This window comes from Cephus cinctus, unplaced genomic scaffold (assembly GCF_000341935.2).
Source record: "Cephus cinctus unplaced genomic scaffold, Ccin1 Ccin1_scaffold0805, whole genome shotgun sequence".
Taxonomy (NCBI): Eukaryota; Metazoa; Arthropoda; class Insecta; order Hymenoptera; family Cephidae; genus Cephus; species Cephus cinctus.
In genome coordinates, this window is record NW_014333402.1 from 444,868 (window position 1) to 468,412 (window position 23,545).

At 34.9% G+C, this 23,545-nt stretch overlaps 1 protein-coding gene across 4 annotated transcripts in view; it reads left to right on the top strand.

Moving 5' to 3' along the window:
* Positions 1 to 23,545, top strand: part of LOC107270588 (trissin receptor) — a 37,740-nt gene that overhangs the window by 2,384 nt on the left and 11,811 nt on the right. For 2 of the 4 annotated variants that reach the window (XR_001538372.2, XM_015745724.2), the window contains exon 2: positions 6,970 to 7,136. Coding sequence is in view for 3 of the 4 variants with exons in the window: in XM_015745724.2 (XP_015601210.1) it covers positions 6,971 to 7,136 (166 nt within the window). In the remaining variant the exon portion in view is untranslated. Of the gene's footprint in view, positions 1 to 4,897; positions 5,199 to 5,858; positions 6,526 to 6,969; positions 7,137 to 23,545 lie in introns of those variants that run through there. The other 2 variants (XM_015745726.2, XM_015745727.2) reach the window with 2 other exon arrangements.

Genomic DNA, 23,545 nt, shown 5'->3' on the forward strand with positions numbered 1-23,545 from the left:
TATGCGTTACTTATCGGAAGAATAGCTTGCAGAACGTAATTTATACAGATTATGGAAGTTGAACAAAGAATTTTTATTTTTTGTAGAAAACTAATAATCTTTATATCAATGTTTGCATACTTGAATCTCGTTCGTCGGCTTAACTAATCGTTGTTGACGTGACAGAATCTTTTCATTGGAGGTAATCCTTTAAATTGATAATTATAATTCGATATGACGATAAGGCCTCTTAGTATTCTTACTGGTATAAAAAAAGGCTTCTAGAGAATTTAAAACTACGGTTTCGGTCAGACAATTTTTCTCTAATTCTTTTCAATTAAATCCGAATTCCCATTAATCGATCTTTTCCAATAGTGTTCATCACGTACGAGTCAAACGATGTTGCCTTTTTAAAATAGAGTTTTTAAAATATCGTTTTATAGAATTCTTATTAAGTCCTAATAGTCGAATAAGGAAGTTTTATAGTTTTAAAATTATTGGTCAAAACAGAGATAATGGCTGTCCTGAAAGTGACGTTCGCCACTTGCAAGAGGATTCGAACGGCACCGTCGGTATTTGTACGTGACGCGACAAAAGTCGATAGAAAATAAGAATCATCCAGAAACTTTGAAAAACCTTAATTCTACAGACCAGCTCGTGGAGCAGTGTTGTGGTTGAATATTGGAAATATGGCGAAAACTTTATTAAACCACAAACTTGGCCATACACCTTCTCCTGGCCATGGAACTCTATTCACACTCTGATACTGGTATTTCTTTTTTATTAATCATAAATATTAGCATATCGTATAAAATTAAACTAAATTATCCATCAAAACTAACATACGCATGTACCTGAATAGGCCCATAGATACCATAACCTAAAAAGTCAACATTCCATGAGAGACTAAAACACAGATAATCTAATAAAAAAATAAATATTGAAAATACTAATGGATCCTCCATTTTATATTTAACGAAAGATATTCCAAGAATCCTAAACTAAATTTCAATGACAGATAAAACGGAAAACAACGATCCTTAGTTATAAAGGAATAGCTGCACATCCAAACAGATATACGTACTCGTCTTGATATCGAGTTTTCAAAATTCGATTTTTGGCAATCCACTGTATCTGATATCAAGCTATCAACGAGCTATGACGATATCAATAAGACGATAGCTAAATACCCTTATTTCTAACTTACACCTGTGAAAGTCGACATTCTCCAATTTCGGTCTTTCACGGTAACATATACATATAAAACTAGTAAGCCTGTTTTTTGCTATAGTCAAACCGTTTCGCATGGTTTATATGCTGTCTTCGCCGATCGTATCGCTGTAACTATTTAATGGATAAGGCTCAGCACGCAATTTTTCCTGAGTCTCAAAGTTTTTTCTTTTATTTTCTTTCATCCCTCGTGGAATTAAGGGATTCGCCAAAGTTCATTTTATTTCTCTAATGTTGCCTGTCAATTCCTATATTCCTGACTTTCGTCTAGGCTGCTTTTTGTAACGTAATTTTATAGCTTTATAAATATACAGAATTATTCAGGGCAAAGGCGTAACCTGTAGTTAGCCCATTCATTTGATTTCTATCAGAATCAATTTTTAGGTAGTGCGTTTATATACTGAACCACCTTGTGTGTATATTCGCACACCCCATTCCTCTGAAACTTACATTAATATTCTCTCGCGTGCTTCTCACCCAAGTGCTTACAAACTTCTATATAAATTTATTACGGTTTTTAAATAAAACGAGAAACTGAGTATCAATAACTTAAATCTATCCAATTTCAGGTTTCTTGCTTGCGCCATGCTAGAAAGAAAGGACCGTTCACATTTACACATGTGGCCATCTAAATACACGAGTAGGCCGGTGTAGATTGGAACGATATAAAGAGTCAATGCAGAATCAGTTCTGGATGTCCTTTGTGTTGCTAATAGACAGAAAAAGGAAAAAAAAATAAAGAGAGGTACAGTGAACGAGAGAGAAAAAGAGGCAGAATACATAATTATAATAATTAAATTAAAGGTGAAGATACCCCAAAACTATTATACAAATACGATCCTTTGGTGGGTCTTAGTATAACCAACTTGGAAATATAATTAGTACTATCCCTTGTATGCACGTGAACTTAGAAATTCTCTAAGAGACTTATGCTTTTGGAAGGGTTCGCGTGTACGTAAGTTTAAACATAATTATATAATTGATTCAGAGCTCAGACTGTTGATGATACTACAAAGTATATTGGGATAATTAAAATAATTGTCAGTGGATGAATAATTTTATTTTTAATTTATGTTATAGTCGTCGTCATGTGATTTTCACTGTTTTCCATTTAATCAAGACCCAGTGTCGCAATATCCTCTCTCTCTTTCTCTCTCTATCTTGTATAAAACATTTGAATCATAAATAATACTGATACCCAGGGAAAGATCCATTGCGAATTTATAGATTGTTATGAAAATGGAATAGCGACGTCGTGAACAGCGACAGGAACAGCCATATTACTTGTCATTGACTTCAGTGTCAATTAAAGTGTTTTTCTTGTAAATACATAAGAAGATACAGCAGTTCCATTATATTGGTCCATTAAGTGAATAATTTTGTTCAATGCTAAATGGAATTAAGTTTGCTTATGTTATTTTTTATAAGACTACGTAAAGCGGCATGACGTTCAGATTTAATAATCATAGAGAAACGTGGATGATAAAACGTCACTAGGAAGACAATAATTTTATTTGAGGAAAGATCGATCGGACTCTTGTTCCCATAATTCAATGGACCAAAGTGCCAATTGATATTCATTACGGTCAAATTCTATAGCGCTTTGCGCACGGTTCTTGATACGGTTTCGTTTTTCAATTCACCCATATCGTATAGTCACGATATATTTTAACTTCGCAATATCATATTTTAATTTACAGAATTTATTAGGGAACGATTTATCACCCATGCATCTTGTCGCGTCTAAAGTATCAAACTGATAAGGAAATTCTTGCGAACGTAATCTCTGTAAATGCATCTTGAATTTGATTCCTATAAGTGAGCACGTAATTGAATGTGATGCATGGTAACATGTCATAGTCACAAGGGTTGATTCTCTTGAGGCGGAATAGTGGGTTGGCTTCAAGCCAATTTAAACCCTCGAAAAAAGTAGTTACTTTACGCAGATTTCTATGCATAAGCATCCACATATTTTTTTATGTGTGTATATATAGTATATAATTATATATATATATACATACGTATATTGTATTTCATGCTACATTTAGGCGTACGTGATAAAAAATTATATCTGCCGTTCTCAGCCCTCTTTGATCGTCATGCATTTAAATTTAATTTATTTACGAGCGTTAATTTGATTAGAGTAATATTTTATAGCTTCCATGTTAAATTATTGAGACAGAGATCAAATACGATTTGTTCCCATTTTCTGCTTGTCAGAAGTGACTAGTCGTTAAGCTCAGAGAATCCTGAATATCATCGATTTCTGATATTTTCTTTTAGTCTGCAAGAAAAAAAGAAGTTTCGATATTTCCTCGAGCAGCTAAAAAATTTTCCAAGTCATTTTCCATAAGTGTCTTATACATATGATCTCTTACCTAGTATTGCTAGTCTGATGGAAAATAAGACTCTATGAGATGGCCCTGCGGTCCTTTTGGGGTTATGTGAGAATGTTACATCGCTCGGCATTCACTGGAGCAGATATCCTATTTGCGCCATTTTGTCAATATCATGACTGTATCGTGAAAATCCTCTCTCAGCAGATATCGAAAAGTTCAACGAGATTTTCGAGGACCTTCACAACGTGATATGATCAGTATCTATAAGAGAGAATAAAATTCCTCGAATCACTGATAACTGCTGTGATAATATTTTGATGTTATTTTTATATATTTTTCTTTTTTTCATCAGAATGATCTATGATGGAATTTTATACATCACAAGGAAATCATAATTTATAATTTACGTTACCGAGGTGCAAGTAGAGAACTTCTTATGACTCATCCTGCGTATGTCCAGAAAAGGACGTAGACGGGATAACGCATAATCACTTTAATCCGTGACGACACATTGGAATTCATTTAATTATGTTTTTATTTTAATTCACTGAAAAGTTTCAAGGTTTTAGCATAGGACGTTTCTGTATTACGGAAATGCATCTATGCCCCAAGGTACGTCAAGTGCATCCAGTGCACCGGCTAAGTGTCGGGTTGCGTCATATCGCCCCAGGATTTTGAATCTCCATAGGATTATTGAAGATCGATTACATGTCGAGGACTGGTCAAATCCACTTTTCATTTTCTGTACCAGTCATATGCACATGTATGCACCTAGATGTGCATTGGGACGCACAAGATGCATCTAATGAAATACGGAAATGCCCTTCTCGTCCTTCAACGCTCAGAGCTCAGTTGCAATGCGGTATCAGGATCGAGACGAAAAGCATGGACAGGAAGAAAAAGTTTATCCAATTAAAATTCACTGTCTTAATAGCGTCAATGTCTTTGGTGGAAAGGCTGCTGTGCAAAATAATTCTGTATACCGTTACTGCACGACAGAAGTGATTTTATTAAATTTTGTATTCAGGGCAAATTTTTGTACTCAATATTGGTTTGAGGATTTTTTAGTAGATATACTGATAAACGAAGGAAAGAATTCGTCTTTAAACTTATATTACATTCGTTGAGTAAGTATATTGGAGTATCTATAAAAAATTATTAAGATCCAACAATTAATTTTATTAAATAAAATTATTAATCGCCATATAATCTTTTACAGGTGTTTATCTGTTCTTTAATGGGTCATGATAGATTCGAATTAAAAATCCAAATGCGAATGGGATTGATAAAAATAGTAATTGCTTTAGGTACTAACTCCTAGGGTTATTTCTAAAGGTGCTTGGGCACCATTCGAGGCAATTGCTATATCGGGATGACGAGCAATCCGTTTACACGGCACATAGCGTGCACATCGTACAGTATAAGGTAACATCGATACATTCTATACTTGGATTGGATCCATTTCGATTGGTAGGATCTTCACCCTCCACTTTACACTGTACAACTTCCGAGCTGGTTCAAACTACCGGGGATTGCTCACTCAATAAACACCAGTGACAGTTACCACGTAGTGTCTGTATAGCTGTAAGCACGAGAATTCCTACCTGTAGTCTGTAAGGGATGATGCTGAAATACTCTTAGGGACAGTGGGTACGTATAACAAGGGCTGTGTATACTGTCGGAACGATTTTTAAAATTTAAAATTCAAATTTTCAAACTGATGGATCTTTTGAGCTTTTATACTTTCAGCAATAATGTAAACTTGGAATATTATCAATATTTATGATTTGTAAAGTATGAAAATCGATTTTCAGTGATAAGTGTGGACTGAGACTGTATTATGAGTATGTGACTTCGTCACTGTATACATACGTAGGGAAAATCAAACAAGCTGCGAGACAGAGGCTTCTAGGCAAAGTGATAATATTTTTTCAACCCTTGTAATCTCGAGGGTGAATGCTGGAAAAAGTGTTTTATCTTTGGGACAGACAATAAAATTGTACACATTTTTTTTTTCATTATTGGTCTAACATGATTTTATTCTTTTATTCCTGTTTATGAGGCGAATTATTATTGTTGGGCTCTGGTAAATGTCTAAAAAGATCCGTGAAATTGCTTAAGACGGTTTTTGAAAAAAAAGCATTTTTTTTAATTAAACTATCGTCAAGTAAATTCATACATTTTGAGGGGAAAAAACTTTACCATACTCAACCATTCCCAATTTTCCCTATTACATCTCTTTTCATGGGAATCGTATGCCTCTTTTTCCCTTTTATTTATTTCAAAGAATCTCATTCTATATCCCATTAAGAACTAAATTAATCATAATTCTACTCATGGATTCCTTTGATATGCCACTCTCCCTACGGATTATAATAATTTTCTGATAATATGTTAACTTGAGATAAATTGAGATTCGACACGAATTTTTATGAAAATTTAAAAATTTCTTTATTTTTTGTTACTTTTAATGACCCTCCGCATTCTTCGAATTTTCTCGTTAATTATTTTACGAGGTAGATAATAAAATCTTATAAAAGGCCTATCCCTAACGTTCACCGTTTCATTTTTGTCAAATATTAATAATTTAAACATTCCCTAACAGTGCCTTAATAAGTTAACTAATGAAATTCATCGAATTCCACAACTTACTTGTATCAACAGCGTACCAACCCTTTCGGCAAGAGAACTCACGTCATTGCGAATCTATCCACATTTTTACGAATTAACGCGATAAAAACAGAAGACTTGTTGGAACAGACAGGAAAAAATTCATTCCCACCAAAGTTACTCCCTACATATTTTTCATGTGGTTTCTTCAACCCTTTGTAATTCCATTCCATGGTAGAAGGGACTTTCAGGATATGGAATCTCGCAGAATTTTGCGAAGACCTCGTAAGGATACTAGTGCTACCCCATTAGGAAATCCCCGAGGAAGAAAAAGCACTCGAGAGATTAGCTAGGTTGGCTTAACTCGGTGAGTCTAAAATAACTTGTGAATTTACTCAAATTTTGTTTTAGGATACTGTTCCAATAACAACTTGTAAGTTCAAGCAGTTCTGAGACAGAAAATTACAATAGTATATATTCCCACGGAAAATTTCATTGCAATACTCATGCAGAAAATTTTTTTCTAAACGTTTCCAAAAATTGTGAATTTAATTAGTACTTCCTTAAATTATTTTGTATTCCTGCTCTTTGTGCTCATTCACCAAATAAATTGCTGCAATTGTGCAACTGAAAGCGCGTCGAAGCGCTCGTTAATTTTAGCAGGATTTCATTAATTTTCTGCATTAACTCTCATACTATTAACGTACTGTTCACTTCGTGTCGAGAAGGGATACTGTTTAATATTTTAATTAATTGATATAAATTATTAATTTGTATTTTCTATACAGAACACATTTATCGTCTGTTACAGGATGTTTCAAGAACCGAAAATGGAATACGAAAACGTATCGGATAGTAACGAGACGTACTTTCTTTCTGCAAATGAAACCATCACCGAGGATTATATATTCGATAGGACAGAAGTTAAGGTGGTTTTCATCACCCTCTACTCCATAGTCTTCCTCTGCTGTTTCTTCGGTGAGTTTGTCACATGTTTATCTTGTTCTTTCGCTTATTCGTTAATTAGTGGTACTTTTTTAAATAATATTCTTTACTACAAATTTTTATTACCTTAGTTACCTAGTACATGCGAAATTTCATCCTCGTGGCTTAAACTTTAAAAGCTCGGATTATCGCTCGACGTTATGCTTTGTTATTACGTTACGTATAGCGGCTTAAGCTATTCTGCCGTAATAAAGTACCTAATTACCTGTATCGTGCATTGGCCGAATAACGATGCTGCAGCTGACGAGCTGAAAGCTACTACAATTTCCGTTAATAGGAAATATGAGAAATTCAAAATTGCAATATACAGAGATCTCCATCGCATCGATGAACACGAAGCTTGATTATTAATCCAAAGTATTTAATCGGTGTAAGAGGATCTTCAAAGTCAATAAAAAATTTCTCTAATTAATACTTTTAATTTTGAATTTCTCAATTTTCAGAATCAATAACTGCCACGGTAATACATACTGTATTATGTATATGGAATTTACACGACGTTTTGGTTACTATGGATTTGGCAGTTAGTATGGAAACGGAACTTCGTACAAAGCAGATGAGCGTAAAAGGGTTCAAGTGCTGACCACATAGTTTCCACACTTAACAAGGGTTATGAGGATGGCAATGGGAATCTGTTTATGAGGCAAAATTTTCGCAGCTCCTCCTACCAAATGGTCTGTTGATTCTCTTAGAAGTTCTAGCGTCGGGATATATATTTCTCACGAGAGACAATGGCGGTTGCGGAACTCATGAAAATGCCACCTTAAAATGTATGACAGTGCGAGGAAGGAAGCACGTATACTTTCGTAAATTAATACTCTCCTCCACTGTAGTTCGACCGTAATAGTGAATTGATTTTTTTCTATACTCTTTCTATAGATAAATTTCAATTTACACAAGAGCGTACGATTTTATTTATTTATCATTTTAGAAACGTCGCTCGGAGCCGTTTATTACGTTATACCTCTTTTAATCGATTTTGTTTTGTGCCGGTATTGTGTAATGAAAAGATACACGTGCTGTTTTTCGTATACCCGATAATATATGTATCTGTACATATACGTATATGTACTTTCGCATTGTTATTGCAAATATATAAAGAGATATATTATAGCAGCAGGGAAACATATAATCAAAGAAAAACAGGTCATAAAAATATATCCTCGAGAACCTCAAATACGTGGATCACCCTCGTGTCACTTCCTTGTCCGTATTTGCAATCCGTGTTGTATATTAGGAGGTAAGAAAGTTAGTCGGAATCATTTATGCAATGTGTGCAAGGAGGAATATAAATTTGTAACAAATGAGCTTTAAGGACGGACACATCAATTGTGACAAAAGTTTTGAACTTACAAAGAATTCACAAGGGAAGTTACCATGTCCTTAATTCATATGTAGTACACGTGCCTAAGAATTTCGTGAAGTCTCGTAGAAGGATGCATTTGATTTGGAAAGGTCAGTGACGTCAAACAGAATGCTAAATTTTACGTAATTGAATACCTCTTTCTTATATTAATATACTTTCTACCCTAGCAGCGTTACGACGCGAGGAAGACTTTTTCAAGAAGACACGGGGAGAACTTCGTTACTTTCGTCTTGAATAATTTCAACGACATTTAACGAGGAGGGGATATGTAGTTAATTATATCTGTAGTACATATTATTATACAACAAGAGTCATTATTTCATTAAACTCTATCATAATGAAATTCGACATTGGTTCTTATATTTTATGTATGTATGTATGTCTCTATTTATTGTTCCCCGTAGGGTTACAAATCGCCCCCCCCCCCGCACACATTATCGCATGATCCTACTCCTTCTCCCGCTTCTCTTGCACCCCTCTTGTACTTCCGTTTCGGTCTCATTCGTTCCAACCCTCCTCTAATTCTTTCGTTCCTCTCTCCTTCTCACTCTTCCTATTCCCTCTGTCCCTCCACCCTTTTCTATCATCTTATCTTCCTGCTCTCTTTTTCTCTATCTTCCTCATCCAATTTTCCTCTTTTCCCTCCTCTCTCAATATCTCTCACACTCTTTCCTGCCAACTTCCCCCCCTCCGTAGCTTCCCTCAAATATCCATCCCATACATGCTCTCAGTTTCTCCACTTTCTCCCAGTACCATGCTTCCCTTACCTCATTTCCTAGCCTGAATCTTGCCACTTTCCTTCATCTGCTCTCCCCCTCCCCATCCTTTCGTTTGATATCCCGGTACCCCTTCCCCTTTCCTCTCTTCGTACCACCTATTGTACTTTGACTCTCTTATTTTCTCCTACCTTTCTTCTCTTTGCCTTTCTTCATCCATCTCCTCTATTGCCTTATAATCCATGCTTCCTTCCTCCCCACCTCTCGCTACCTCTTCCCCTTTCATTCCTCCTTCTCTAACGAATCCCTTTCTTTCTTCCTCCTATTTCGATACCTTTCCCTCTCCTTCTCCTCTTTTCACTATTTCCTCTCCACATTTCCTTGCAAGCCTGCTCCCCTTTCCCTCTGCTAGTTCTCTTTTAAAGCTCCTTTCTCTTTTTGTATCTTTCCTCTTGCACCGTTCTTCTGCTATCCTTTCCTCCTCTTCCTTTCCTTCCTTTTCATTTCTCTCCCTTTCCTCCAGTCTCTTTCCCATTTCTTCCATTCTCCTCCATAACTCTTTTCTTTATTCCTCCCATTTTCTCTCCCTTCCCTTTATCTCTTTCTTCAACTTCTCCATTTCCTTCCTCGTATCCCTCTCTTGCCCCTTCACTCCCCTTATCGCCCTTCTGATCTCTCTCGTCATCACTGCTATCCCATACCCCTTCACCTTTCTTCCTTTTCCCTCCTCTTCCGGCGACCTCCATACCTTCCTGCTTTTTCCAAACGCCCACTTTTCTTCCTTTTCTCACCTTCCCTCCTGCTCCCTCTTCCTTTTAAAATAATTCTCTACCGAGCCGTAACTTGCTCTCCTTTCTACTGTCAATCTTTCCATATTCTTCGCTCTTCCCATCCTACTTCCCTCTTCGCAATTCTCCCCGTCCCCGTTCACTTGCGCCATCTCTCGGTAATTATCTCCTCACTACCTTATCCGCTCAACCTATTTTCTACATCCACATTCTGTCTCTCCCCTTCAGGTGTCTCCCCTGCTCAATTTTCCTTCTCAGCTTGCCTTGTTCCCGCGTTATCTCTTCTTAACCTCCCAAATTACCTCTGCTTCCTATATCGTTTATATATCTTTTATGACGTTTTTGAGATTAGAAAGAATCCTTTAAATGCCTTTGAACAATATGGCAGGGAAAAATCTTTATACTATACCATTCTAGTCTGGTTGTTTCTTCAAAATGGCCTTACCGTTATTTTACTGACATTAGGGTAACGCGCGCGACTCACATATCTATAGCGCTGCAGCCCTATAAACAAATACAGCATCGCACGGCATATCTATTCTAGAGTATTCAAATTTAAGAATAAGTTTTAAAAGTGGCTCCTTTTTAAATTAATGTTTTTTTCATTGTTTGGGAAACATAACGGATATTCTGAAACTGGCATACACTTCGACTTAATATTCTTGAATAAAAGAGTAACACGTGTAAAGATTATTGATTTTTTGTCATGGATGGATATATTAATATTTCATACTCAAAAATTGTTATCGTCATAAGATAATAGCCTAATTTGTACCGTAAAATGCGTATTAAAGCATTATATTTCTATGAAATAGTTTAAGAATGCCTTGTAAACAAATATTACACAGGGTACTATACGAATATAATACTTTACTATGTGTATCAGCTGCTCTATGTAAACTAGATCAATATCGTTAACATGATAACCTTTGATTACAAGATTTCCTTTGTTTCGAGGTGAGTTGGAAAATATATATTACAAGAGGTTCAAGAAGAGTTATGTGATACTATGTTTCTATAGTACATAACAATGATGATTTCATAATCGACGATGTACACCGGAAAGGGTGTCTATATCAGGTTACAGAATTCTCTGTACAAGAGTATCGATTTATTTCTATCTTTATAACGAAAAGGTTCTTTATAACAGAAAAGAAAACAACGTAAACCTGTCATCTCATAATAGCTCTGATGTAACGAGACCTATATCCGGGTGAACTGAAGACGCAGCGAAGACGTCGGACAAAGTGTTTGTGCTTTCAAGATAGTAAAATCAATTGATGTTGGATATCCTATTGATACCTGTAAAGCTTTCTATACGAATATTTGACGATACCATTCATTGCTATACCCTATATATATATAGATGCAATGTGTATGTATATAAAAAAAATTTCGTTTTTTATCAACATGTCATACGTATAAGACAATTTTCGTGGATTTTCATAGCACGCTTTGTTGCTACGTCAGTTTTCGTAATTTCGTTTTTCCGAATTAATGTAGCGACGTACGTTGAGTCAGTAAGCATTTGCAATTTTTAAGTACCCAATAATAATCTAACGTACGTGGATGAGTTACATATCAGCCAATACCAATAAAAAGTTATTCATTTTTCTATGGCGTTATGTAACTTCGTGTACTACAAGATGTGCATTCAGTATTCCAGACACGATCAGCTACTATAGGGCAAACTACTCTTCGGCCATCATTCCGGCCATTGTAGTCACGCGTGATCCAAAAAGGAACACAGAACTAGTAACATGTCTGACCGATCGTTGCTTTGCTGTACGTACTTTGATATTTGTATAATGATATACTGGCAGTACCGCAACGCCATTAAATGTCTTGAGTTTCGGTTAAATTTAATATTTGAATTTCGAACTTTTCGTATTTCCCATCATTATTCAAGCGTACTATCACGTACTGGATGTACTATTGATTTTTACGCTCTTCCATTTTATCTCGCATTTGAGTAAGCTTGCATTCTAAATGCTTGGATGAATTTTCTCTAAGTTACGATTCCTTAACGATTTTCACGATTGCTATGATAGAATTGAGCCTGATAGATTATTATTTTTCCTGAATTTTCAAATCCTTAGATAGATAATATGAATGTAGCTATTGCAAATCGAATTATTATTTTCATCAATTTATCTTCTCACGATCGTTTCGTTATTAATATCTTGGGCGTGTATGAAATATGAAAACACCATCCGATCTTACGAGAGTTTCCGGTTGAAGGCGTGATACGTGTTTCTTAGTAATGTAACGGCCCACGTGTGTTACAAAATTTAGCAGTTGATTGATTAGAAGTTCGATCGACTTGGGAATAATAAAGTGATGCTTTGTGGAATTTATTTTTCTGGTCTATGCGGTTCTACTGAAATTCAAATAGATTGAATGCGCGTATATATTTTGACGTTACTTTTCGACTCATATTTGACTATTGTCAAAGCAGTCGCTATCTGTTGATAGTTTTTCTAACTGTTTCCTATACGGTATAGAAAGTTCTCGCTTGTGTGGTTCTCTCAATATCCAGGAAAACTTATCGATTTTCTGCCTGTGCATAGTGCAGTGCCCACCTGAGTGGCCCCTGGATGCAGTTCTCGGCCTTTACGGATTAGCTGAACCAGCTCCAGCGAGGACTCCCAATTTGTTAATTGGTGGAGGGATTTCGATTGTTTAGCTCCGGTTTGGTCTACTACGTTCTCCATCCATTGTTCCCTGCTTCCGGCACTATTTACCTGTCGCTTGTTCCGACCCTTCGTACCTCAACCTAGCAGTCTGAACGGCCGTGCATTTCCGTAACCGTTCACTCCCGTTCGTCCATCCAGTTGCGTTTGCTGATTTTACGCGAATCAAAAGATCACCACCTACGGTTGCGTTTCTCAATTTTACGCGTCCCCAAAAATGGACAGGATCCGTTAAGCTATCGCCTCTTCTGATAGGTTCCGTCAGTATCTCCTTTTGGGGGAGTTGAGACTGTTCCACCTCAACTCCCAGGTCATACCGGCTCGTTAGTTCTCGATGAAAAATGATTTCTATTTAAGACGAAGTTCCTCGAATATTGGGAACTAGACAATTTTAAAGTCAAAGTTCTATTTCGTCCTCTTCTGTCGTCCTTTTTTTTTCTTTTTACTGACATTTTGATATGACGCTCGAACGTTCCTTCTCTCATGGCATTCTTTTTATATTCATTATACGCTCTCAGTTCTACCTTGATTCTTGTGAGTTTGAGTTTGGAATTCCAAACTGCAAAGTTCACTGTCGCGAAACTAACAGGAATTAAATTGCGAGCCATTCTAATGGAGAGAGCGCCGATTTCTTATCGATCTGAATAAAAGTATAAATTTAATATAATTGAAGCATAAAGACAAAGAATAATAATTCAAAGTTTCTCAATATCGATGTTTCTTCTTTTTGCCAATAATGTATACCGTCCTTCCAGGGAAGCATCCTTACTTATTTTCCGATTTAAATCCCTAATTTTTAACCTATTCTTTTTGAACTTCCTGTGGACCGAGCGTAACCCGTTATTTCGACTGGATGAATTAAAATAATGAGAAACCTTATTGCGCGCGCGCTGAATAAAAATCCCATAAATAATGAAAAATTTATTTCTTATCTTTACATTTCTAATGGTATTGTTATCTGTGAAATTAACTGTAATAAGTTTTCTAAATAATTATCAGTATAATCTCTGCACCCCATGGACGTAAGATCAAACGGGGTAGCTCACGCATAAAAAGGATATTTTTGAAATTTTTCGAATATCCAGTCTCCTTTCCGGCCGGAAGTGACTCTTCTGTTCCAACTTATACTTCGACGGATTTTTCGTATCGCATCCGGGAATTTTTCTATCTCTTAGAATTCGTCGTAAACATAACCTAAACGCGTGCCTAACGCGCCAGTATGAATCTCAACACGAACCCAACGTGTATTCCCGTTTACATTGTATATCGTTCTATATATGTGTCTAGTAAAGCACATGCTTCCATTCCAGATTATGCAACAGCTATATATATATTCAACCACAGTTGTAATAGGAGCACGTTAACGGATAATTAGACGTAGGTTCGAAAAAATTAATTTTTTATACTGTATCCTATATAACTGACAATGTGAATGGAAGCCGTAAATACTCTTACTTTAATTTACTGTTGCACTTTAGCGTTGCAAAGCAAAGAAATTTCCCCCCTTTTAGGGTCCATTTGATTTCGCTGAAACGTGCAAGGAATTCGATGATCGTCGACATAGGTATCCTACTTTACCGCGCGGACACGTGTGATACCTAAGAGATACGTTTGATACCACACGATATAGGAACTTGATATAGAATTCAAGGAGCGTAATTGATCAGTGGTAGGAAGCTTTTTTATCCTTTTTTTCTAAGATATATTTAGAGAATTGTTTAAATTGCTAGCAATTACGACATCGCAGGTCGCGTTCTGATGCTACTAGATAAAAAAAGACCATAATCTATCTTATCGGGACAGTCCATTTGGGATGGGACGATATTTAAAATTGTTGTGGTCTTTTGATAATAAATCGAAAGCGGATACATCTGGTCTTATCGTTAATGAAATTATCGAGGGTTTACGTAGGGTAGATAGTTTATGAGACTCGGTAGGTTCTAAATGATATTACATTTTTTTTAACGAAAAAGTTTTAATCTAGAGATATTTTCAATTTTCTCAATATACATTTATTCGTTTCGAGAAAAGTTGGCTAATTTTTTTTCGCTATTACTCTTCTCACAGACTTTTTACGTATTGGTGAAATTCTTAAAAATACTATATCTCAGGTCAAATCGAAAATAAAACTTTTTCATTTGCCGCAAACGGATTTTGTCGGAAATCAAAATATGTGATTTTAAAAATTTTTCTACGTTTTTACTATCAAGCTTTGGCATATTCGCTTTTCGACGTACACTAAATCCCAAAAACAACAAGCACTATCTGCACGACAGTGAAAATCAATATATAAACTAGTGCTGTGTTCCAATATATTTTTTTTAAACTTATCAAATCACGTGCATAATATCAGTGGAATCGCATACCGTTCACTGTCAAGTATCGTAGGATCGATTCCATATTGAAATTTTTAACGTCACTCAATCCACTATACGGTGTATCCGATATTCCTTGTGAAATTGAGAATATTTTGCATACAGGGTATATACAGTACAAGGTTATTCCATTTACATTGAAACGTATAGAAATCGTTGATAATATAAAAATATACCGTGGAAGAATTCAGTATGTATATATATATTGATAAAGTTGCCTCAATTTTTTGCTTAATAATGTTTCAAGTAAAACGAGATGACGGATATGTGTCAAGAAAACTCATATAAAACTGCTTCGTCTTATCGATCTTTTAATTCTATTTTATAAAAGCTGTAAGTTTCAGGTTAGGCTATTTCGCTTATTCGAGACGTCGTTAGTACTTAATTATAAAATTATTTATATGCTAATATACAAGACTTTATTCCTCGACGGAGTAATGACGTTTATGTGAATTTAATCACGAAGCAAATATCATTTATTTGAACCCATCGAAATATAAACCGATGAGAATTACCCCAGCCGTGAACTTCCTAATGCGATTAATGGATATACATGAAATCCCATTGAAATTATTTCTCATCCATCAATACGTATGTATTAAACTGTGAGCCTGATCCTAACTTTCTATTCAAAATTAAATATTGAAATGTAAAAATAGACATGGATGAACTTCAATAATTCCTTTACCAAAATTTTGTAATTTTCATGCACCTAGGTGGATCTTGAGTTTAAAATTAATATTGAATATTTGGCTAATTCAATTGTACTCTTAGAAATTACCGTATTGTCCGAGAGAATTCATGTAAATTTATGTAAGTTTAAGGTAGGTTTGTTCCAGTAAAAAATTACAGGTTCTAATAAAAGGTAAAAATTGTCTTATAAGTTAAATGACCGCTCCAAATCTCCCGGTACTCTCATTTTTCACAAACAAATTAAAGTCACATAATTCGGTAATTTCGAAGGTAATCACGGACGCTTGCTTTCGCAAAGTTGCACGTTTCAATGCGTAAATTCTCTTTGACCTGTTTGTAGAGATATTTGACGAGAATAATTTTATTTCGAAGAATCGTTACCGCAACTGCGTATTACGGTTGGCTATTGAAGAACCGGAATGGAAAATTAAATTGGCATCTACCGTACAGTACCGACGCTGACGACGCTAAGACGCCGAACTCGCGCTTTCGGATCTTTCAAAGAAGTAAAGAGCTTTTTCTTCCTTTCAGTGCAAAATGATTTGTATTGTAATTCGTCCGGTCTATCATACCGTGAAGAAATTTTCACAGAGATTTACGGCGACCCCACGTATAACGTTCGTAATTTCACACTGCCACGTTCTCACTGCTGAATCGTGCATAGATATTAATATAAATATTACCAAAAACGTTACGATAAGTCCTAAAAATACTTTTCTCGTTACTTTTTATCAAGATCCATGAAGAAATTTTGAAAGAAAATAATGATGGTTTTATCATATTTTTTTTTTCTTTCCTTCTTGACATAATACTGCATACACGCTTTCTGACAAATTGAGGTAAAATATTTCGTCTCTCTTTGACAGTCTACTATTGATTTTAAGAATTTTCTACGTTGTCAGCTATCACGATACATTATGCGGAATGTAAAAATTAAAATTTGATCAATTTTATCGAATTAAGAGATATAACAAATTTTTTATATTTAGAATACGAGCCAAAAATGTGTTAACGTCTATTTTATACTTTATAATATAGTCGACTGATTTCTCCCTGTGTGAAGTGCCCTCCCTAAGGACACACCAGTGTAACTTTCCATCAACGAATATCATGGGATTATGTAATTATGATAAGACTTCATCTCTGTTTATGATGCTTATTGCTACACTTTCTAATGATTTTTATCACAATTACCAAACCATTTATGATTGCAGTGTATGGTTGTGATTTTATTACGTTTATGAAGATAGAATACGTTTGATGGATAATCTGTGACCTTGATGAATAATATGACCCTGGATAATCCGTTACACGTTTATTTTGTATATTATTGTAGATGCGCGTCTCAAAACTAGTTAAAAATTTTTTTGTATTATTATTTTTCACTGAATCTGTATCCGGACCTGTATTCTTTCGTCGGATTTTAATTTTTCAGAAAAATTATTCAATGTTGTTCCATATTACTCCTTAATGGGATAAACAAAAAATAATTTTTTCATGACCCAAAGAGCGTCTAACAGATTTGAATTACAATTGCCATACGCAGATGTTATTTCTTCACGCAATATAATTTTTGTACACGGAACAAAAGAAACTCAATTTGGACGAAAAACTTTGCCAACAATATGAATAAACGAAAGAACGTAAAATCGTTTAACTTGAAAGGTATTATTTTTATTTTCCTTTATAATTTTCTCATCTAACTTCGTGCAACGTAAACGAAATTAATTATTTTTTCGGAAAAGTTCCGCTCTCCCTTTCTTATTTTTCTCAAGATCTTCCGCGAATTTAAATATTAAAAAAAAAGAAGTAATGAATTTAAATTCGCGATAACATGTGCCAAAGAAATTTTTCTCCTGCAGTCCTAAGATCCATTACGCAAAGGATAACGAAGAAGCCTTAACGTCTTTGTGGGTCGGAAATTAAATGTTTTCGGCCTGTATAAAGTCTATTGTTAACTCGCACGTTATTTATATTGTATAAGAACAAAAATTCTGTCGAGAATATTCGAACATTAAAAATCAATCTCATTTTCAGACCGGAAGTTCTGAATGCATTCAGTTTGGCACGACGTCTGGTCTGATGCAATGCTGTTAGCCAAAAGGAAATTTAATTTTGAAAATGAATTGAATACATATATTTATATATATATATATATATATATATATATATATATACATATATATATGTATATACACACACAAAGTTTTCACACAAACGCCCTACCTGAAGTTAGCCTGCCCATTTGATTTCTATGGTAGAACCACCTTGGTCCAGCTGATTTGCCGAGATCATTATTTTTTGTTACTCTGTATATTATTTACTTCTTTTTCCCTCATTTCCAGAACTATAATAATTTCCATTAATCATCCTTAGATCAGAAAAATATTCGCGACGTGCATACTGGATCGAAATATCCCTCTTTACCTATGCTCTGTATATTTCACTAAGCGGAAATGACTTTAGTTTTCAGTCAGATTCTATTCCGTCGGCTATATAGATTGCTATTATATCAACTACGTAGAAAGTTTGACGAAGTTTCAGTAGGTTGCTTCATCGTACCGTGTCCAGGATACTTCAACCATATCATAAGCAGGAATTGGTTTCTATGATGTCTGGAGATAACTTAAGGTCTGGTCCGAATCATGTCGCAGCTGTAACAGTCAAGTTTGTAGTTCACGCGAGTTATAAGGCATGTGTTATCACGCGTAGGTTATAATTAGAAGGTTATCGTTATCACAATGACGAAAAATATTTTCATCTCAGAAATATTCGCAGTTTTCATGCGCCGAATTATGTTCCTACGAATACTCATGCGCGACTAACCTAACCTGACCTAACCACGCTCAGTCGCTGGCCGACTGCCGGCCGCCCTTGAATTAACTAAATAATTTTGCATCTTTGTAAATAGAAACTTGTAACGTAATATATGTTTCTTTAGTTACTTTTTCCCCGTGGAACCGAATGGTGTGGTTTTTTTTTTGTCAAAAACCTTCGTTCTTATGTTCTTGCCCATTCCACCTAACCCTTATCGGTGAAAAAAATTTCGCATCACATTTCATAATTTTTTAACATAAAGTCCACGATCCCCCGGGTACGGGATTTTCATGTTACTCCATTTTCGTTTGGGTGTTAATGGATTAATATACATATATTTCATGTAATGTCATTGTCTTTCCAGGAGTTGAATCGATTTTTTTTGACAGTTTGCATAAAATGGAATCGTCGAATAAGTCGCACGTTGATTTTCATAAAATTATGGAAATATAGGCTAGAATAGAAAAATAAAATATAATTCAGTACAGAGTCATGCACATGTATAATTTATAAGAAAAATTAGATGAAACGCCACGTGTGGCTTGTTTAACACTTCATTATTTTCGATCTGTCAAAAAAATACGTTCGACTCGTGGATCGATTTTTTATCTGACATAAATGCGTAACCATATATCATAGAAAGTATACAATGTACTCTTTAACAGCCATCAGCGTTTTCCAATGTTAATCCATTTAAAAAGTTTCAAATTCTTCGAGAAAACTTGAAGATCTTAAAAATCGATATAATAAGAATTGTATTGGTAGAGAATGAGAGATGATACTTTTGAACTTTCTCTTCGTCTCACCAACGTGTTTTTTTTATTTATCTTTTTAATTAACTAACCAACTTCCTTTCTCACTCACGTCTGTATTGTCCTTCGAGCATGTAGTTATCAAAGTGTACTACCATTATTTCACGAAAGTAAAATTTAAAAAAGTGTCATAGTTATACGTACAAAAACGTGTAATGAATTTTGTAAATACGTATTAAGTCTCAAGAATCAACGTACAACGTTTTATGTAGGACCGGATGCGAAATCCGCATTGCTGCGCCAATAAATCACGAGGTGGTGTAATTAGACTGAAACAATTAAAGTCAGTGAGAAAAAGAATGAGGTGTACGACTACAATGGAGAAAACGAAGGTGGTTGGAGGATGGTGTACGCGACACAGGGCGTCGTATAAATTTCCTTAATGGTGTGGGTTTGCGGGTTCGAAACGACATTGTAGTTAACCCTTAGTGACATTTCTTAAATTTTCTTTCAAATTAATAGACTTTTTCCCAAGCATCGTCGAGTAGGTTAAATTGTCACTGTTAGACGCAACTCCGATTAACGTAGGGAAATTAGTGATTCGGAATGTAAGGCGATAAATTTAGCTAGACTTCTTCTGCCTTAGTAAAATTTTAATGGACGGCTTTAATAACACACTGACATTGTTACGTCTGCTTATTAGATTTTAAGGTTATTTTCGAACTATGTAATATCAATCTAAGGCGACAATGTCAAACACTATATTTAACTATTAAAACCCAGGGTAGGATAACCCTCGTAAAAGGGTCGCCGAATCAGAACGTAAATCCTGTGTCTGGATGTACTCACGATATCCATTTATCGAAATTCTCCTGTAACTGAATTAAATTGGAGTATTTTAAATCCCTAGACTACTATTGGCTTCTACACTTGTTCTAATCGTTTTTGTTCGATTAGTTAGCACATAAATCCAAACGTCAAAGTCTGAGAAAGATATTGATCGTAATAAAAAAAAATGTAATTTCTTGTTTACCCGCATGTCACATATACGCTATTATATATGTATACGGAATTATTGATATTGCACAGGCACTGTGAGAAACAGATGAATTGACGGAATTACGCTAGTAAAAGGTACTCTGCAATTTGTCAGTGATATAATGATAACTTTAATCGATACAAGTGAAGACGGTACAGTGGAATATAATTTATTTTAATAACATCAGCACGTAATGACGACTGTTATTCATTAAATTTAATTAGTGAATCTGTTAAGTAATCGAACTGATCGGATTGGAGTTTTTGTTATTAAATAGAAAAAACACGACGGAGATCGTTAACGGAAATCAGATTATGAAATAAAGAATTTCTAGGTATCTGCTCAATACGATATTATACAGTGCAAGTCCATTATAGCCGCCAGTAAAGTTAGCGACAGTAACAATATCAATGTACACCGATATAAATACCATGATCTTTTAATCAGAATTTACTTTTTTTCTTTTTTATCGCTCCTTTTCTTTACGTATGGCCTTAAGAGTTGCTTTCAGACATTGTAAGTTTATTCAACACGGGGGAAACGTTTTTTTACGTAATTTTTTTTAGTTATTTAAAAGTAAAAATATATTCATATTTAAATATATTTCATATAGACGTAATTTTTTTTTATACAGTTGCGCGCGATTGAGTAAAAAAAATACGCCCTTTCGAAACATCCAAGTGAACTCCCATCTTCTGGTCCCTTTTTTTTTCGGCATGATTTTACCATTAAAATAGTATTCACAGACATTTCAGACTAATTTTCCGGTGGCCGGATTCTCATATATTTTTCAAAGCGAAGGTAAAAGTTTTTGGTATACTTCCTTGTCCGCCCATGAATAGATATACCTCGAGCCCCACTGTAGAAGAAAGAAGCGCATCTTTACCAACCATAATAAGAATGCAAAAATGTAACACTTCTGTGAGAACAGTCTAATGGCTTTTATGGAACGCGGCGCGATCTCACCGACTATAATTTAATAGTCAATAAAACCATATGGTCACGACCCACTTTTCTCAATGGTCGCACTGAGGTCCTAAAAGTTTTAATTCCCAGAACAGACATTTAATTCCGCAATCTCACATCATCCAATAATATATTTATGAAGTCGTATTAAAAATGCGATCGTTTAAAATTAAATTCATTTAACATTGCTTCAAACCCAAACAGTCGAACAGATTGCGAATAGTAGATAACAATAATATTGTAATATCACGTGAAACAAATAATAATATACTAACGTACTATCATGCCATTACTAATAGCAGAAGCAATAATTGAAATGAGGAAATCGATTCAACCCGAGAAAAAAGTTAACGTAATCGTCGAGTAAGGACCTGATTCATTAATCAGTGCGAATAAATGTTGCCGTAATTGGGATAAATATTTTAATAGTACGGAGGGCAATTATCTTAAAGATTTTCGAATTAATTTTCCATGTGCGTGGATAAGTAACCCTGATTAAAATTTTATAAGCGTTGATAATTATATACTTGAAATATTAGGGTTAATAAATATTTCCTTTATGTCACAAAAATATTTATTTACACTTTTATTACACTCCTTCTATGCAATTCATGTAGCGCAAGGGACATTATATCTATAGATATTAATAGATCCTGACTTGCACACAGTATATATCTATACGTATACGTATATATGTATGTATATAGACTTCTACATTTTCGATTTAAATAAAAAAATCTGACGTTTCAAACGGAAATAACGCTATTCCTGGCATACCTGCGTTCAATGTAAACTACATGGGAACGAAGTATTGAATGTGAGTTATTCAAATCAATGTTACAATTCCCGATGAACGGCTCTCACAAAATTCTTATGTTCGTTCTAAACTTCCAGTTGACGAAGCGTGCAATATCTTTCAGATGAGATATTCGTGTATCCTTTTGGAATGCAGACTCTCACCGTATGTCAAATATTTGCCGTTGAAAAAAAAATTGGTTGAAAAATTTGTGCTGTTTGAATCATCAATATAAAATGACAAGAGCGAGCCTTTGACATTTTGATGGAATTTCACGTGTAAATTCAGGGTACGAAATCTCGAGTGTAAAATTTGAAATTGTCCAATGTGAAACGTGGAGTTTGCAGCTTAAAATTTATTGCTGTATCGAAAACTAGGAATCTTAAAATGAAGTATAATGCATTTTTTTTATAACATTACTGTGGGTGCTGTTATGATTAAATAAAATTACGTTTGCACTGTCTGACCATATCTTCAATACGTTTCAATCTAAGCCGCTTATCTTCGTCTGTTTTTTTTTATTCACTACGCTTGTTACTCGCCTTGTCTTGCCTAGGAGATTTGTAAATCCAACCAAATTGGCTGACAGTTTTGGCCGGTGAAACATTCAGTTTTAAATATCAGGGAGTCAAGAGAAAACCTTTGGTTTTATACGGATTTGACTAGAAGCTCGTACGTCACTAATTATCTGAAAAATTACAAAAAATAATTTTACCATCCAATACACTTTGTTCTTCGTTATTCACAGTATGCGATGGTTGTCACCCTTGCCCACGTGACACTGTATTTTGACAGTCTCGATGAATATCCGGGCCGAGAGCAATTTTAAGGGCGTTGCTCCTGACGATGTTCTTCTTGCATGTGACGTATAGCGAAAAGGTCGTATAATAATGAGCCAGCGACACGTGTGGCTAATGTCAGTCGATAATATTAAGCGGCCTTAACGAATCCCCCTCGGGAATCGGAAATCTCAATGAAAATTCTAAGGGATGACTTATAAGAGGGCAACATTGGATAGGATTTATCGTGTATATTGGTTTTTTCTCTTTTTTTTGTGTAATAAAATTTTCCTTCCTTCCTACATAAGAGGTTTTTGACATTTTTGGTAGTTTTGGTAGTTTTCGTAGTTTCTGTATTGGGAAACCTGGTAATGATGATACCTAAAAAATGTCTATATGTAGATTTACCTTGGTTTTTTAAATGTTTACTTAAGATTTTGATTACTCCAGTTAACTAACTCCTATGACGGCATATATCTATTGTACACGTATATAGAGTATTGACATTGCTCTGATGACCATATGTAAATTCGAAACAGATTCGTTGTAGATCCGATTGGCTCGTTAGGGATTAATTTTTATAATCAGTCTAAGAAACCATA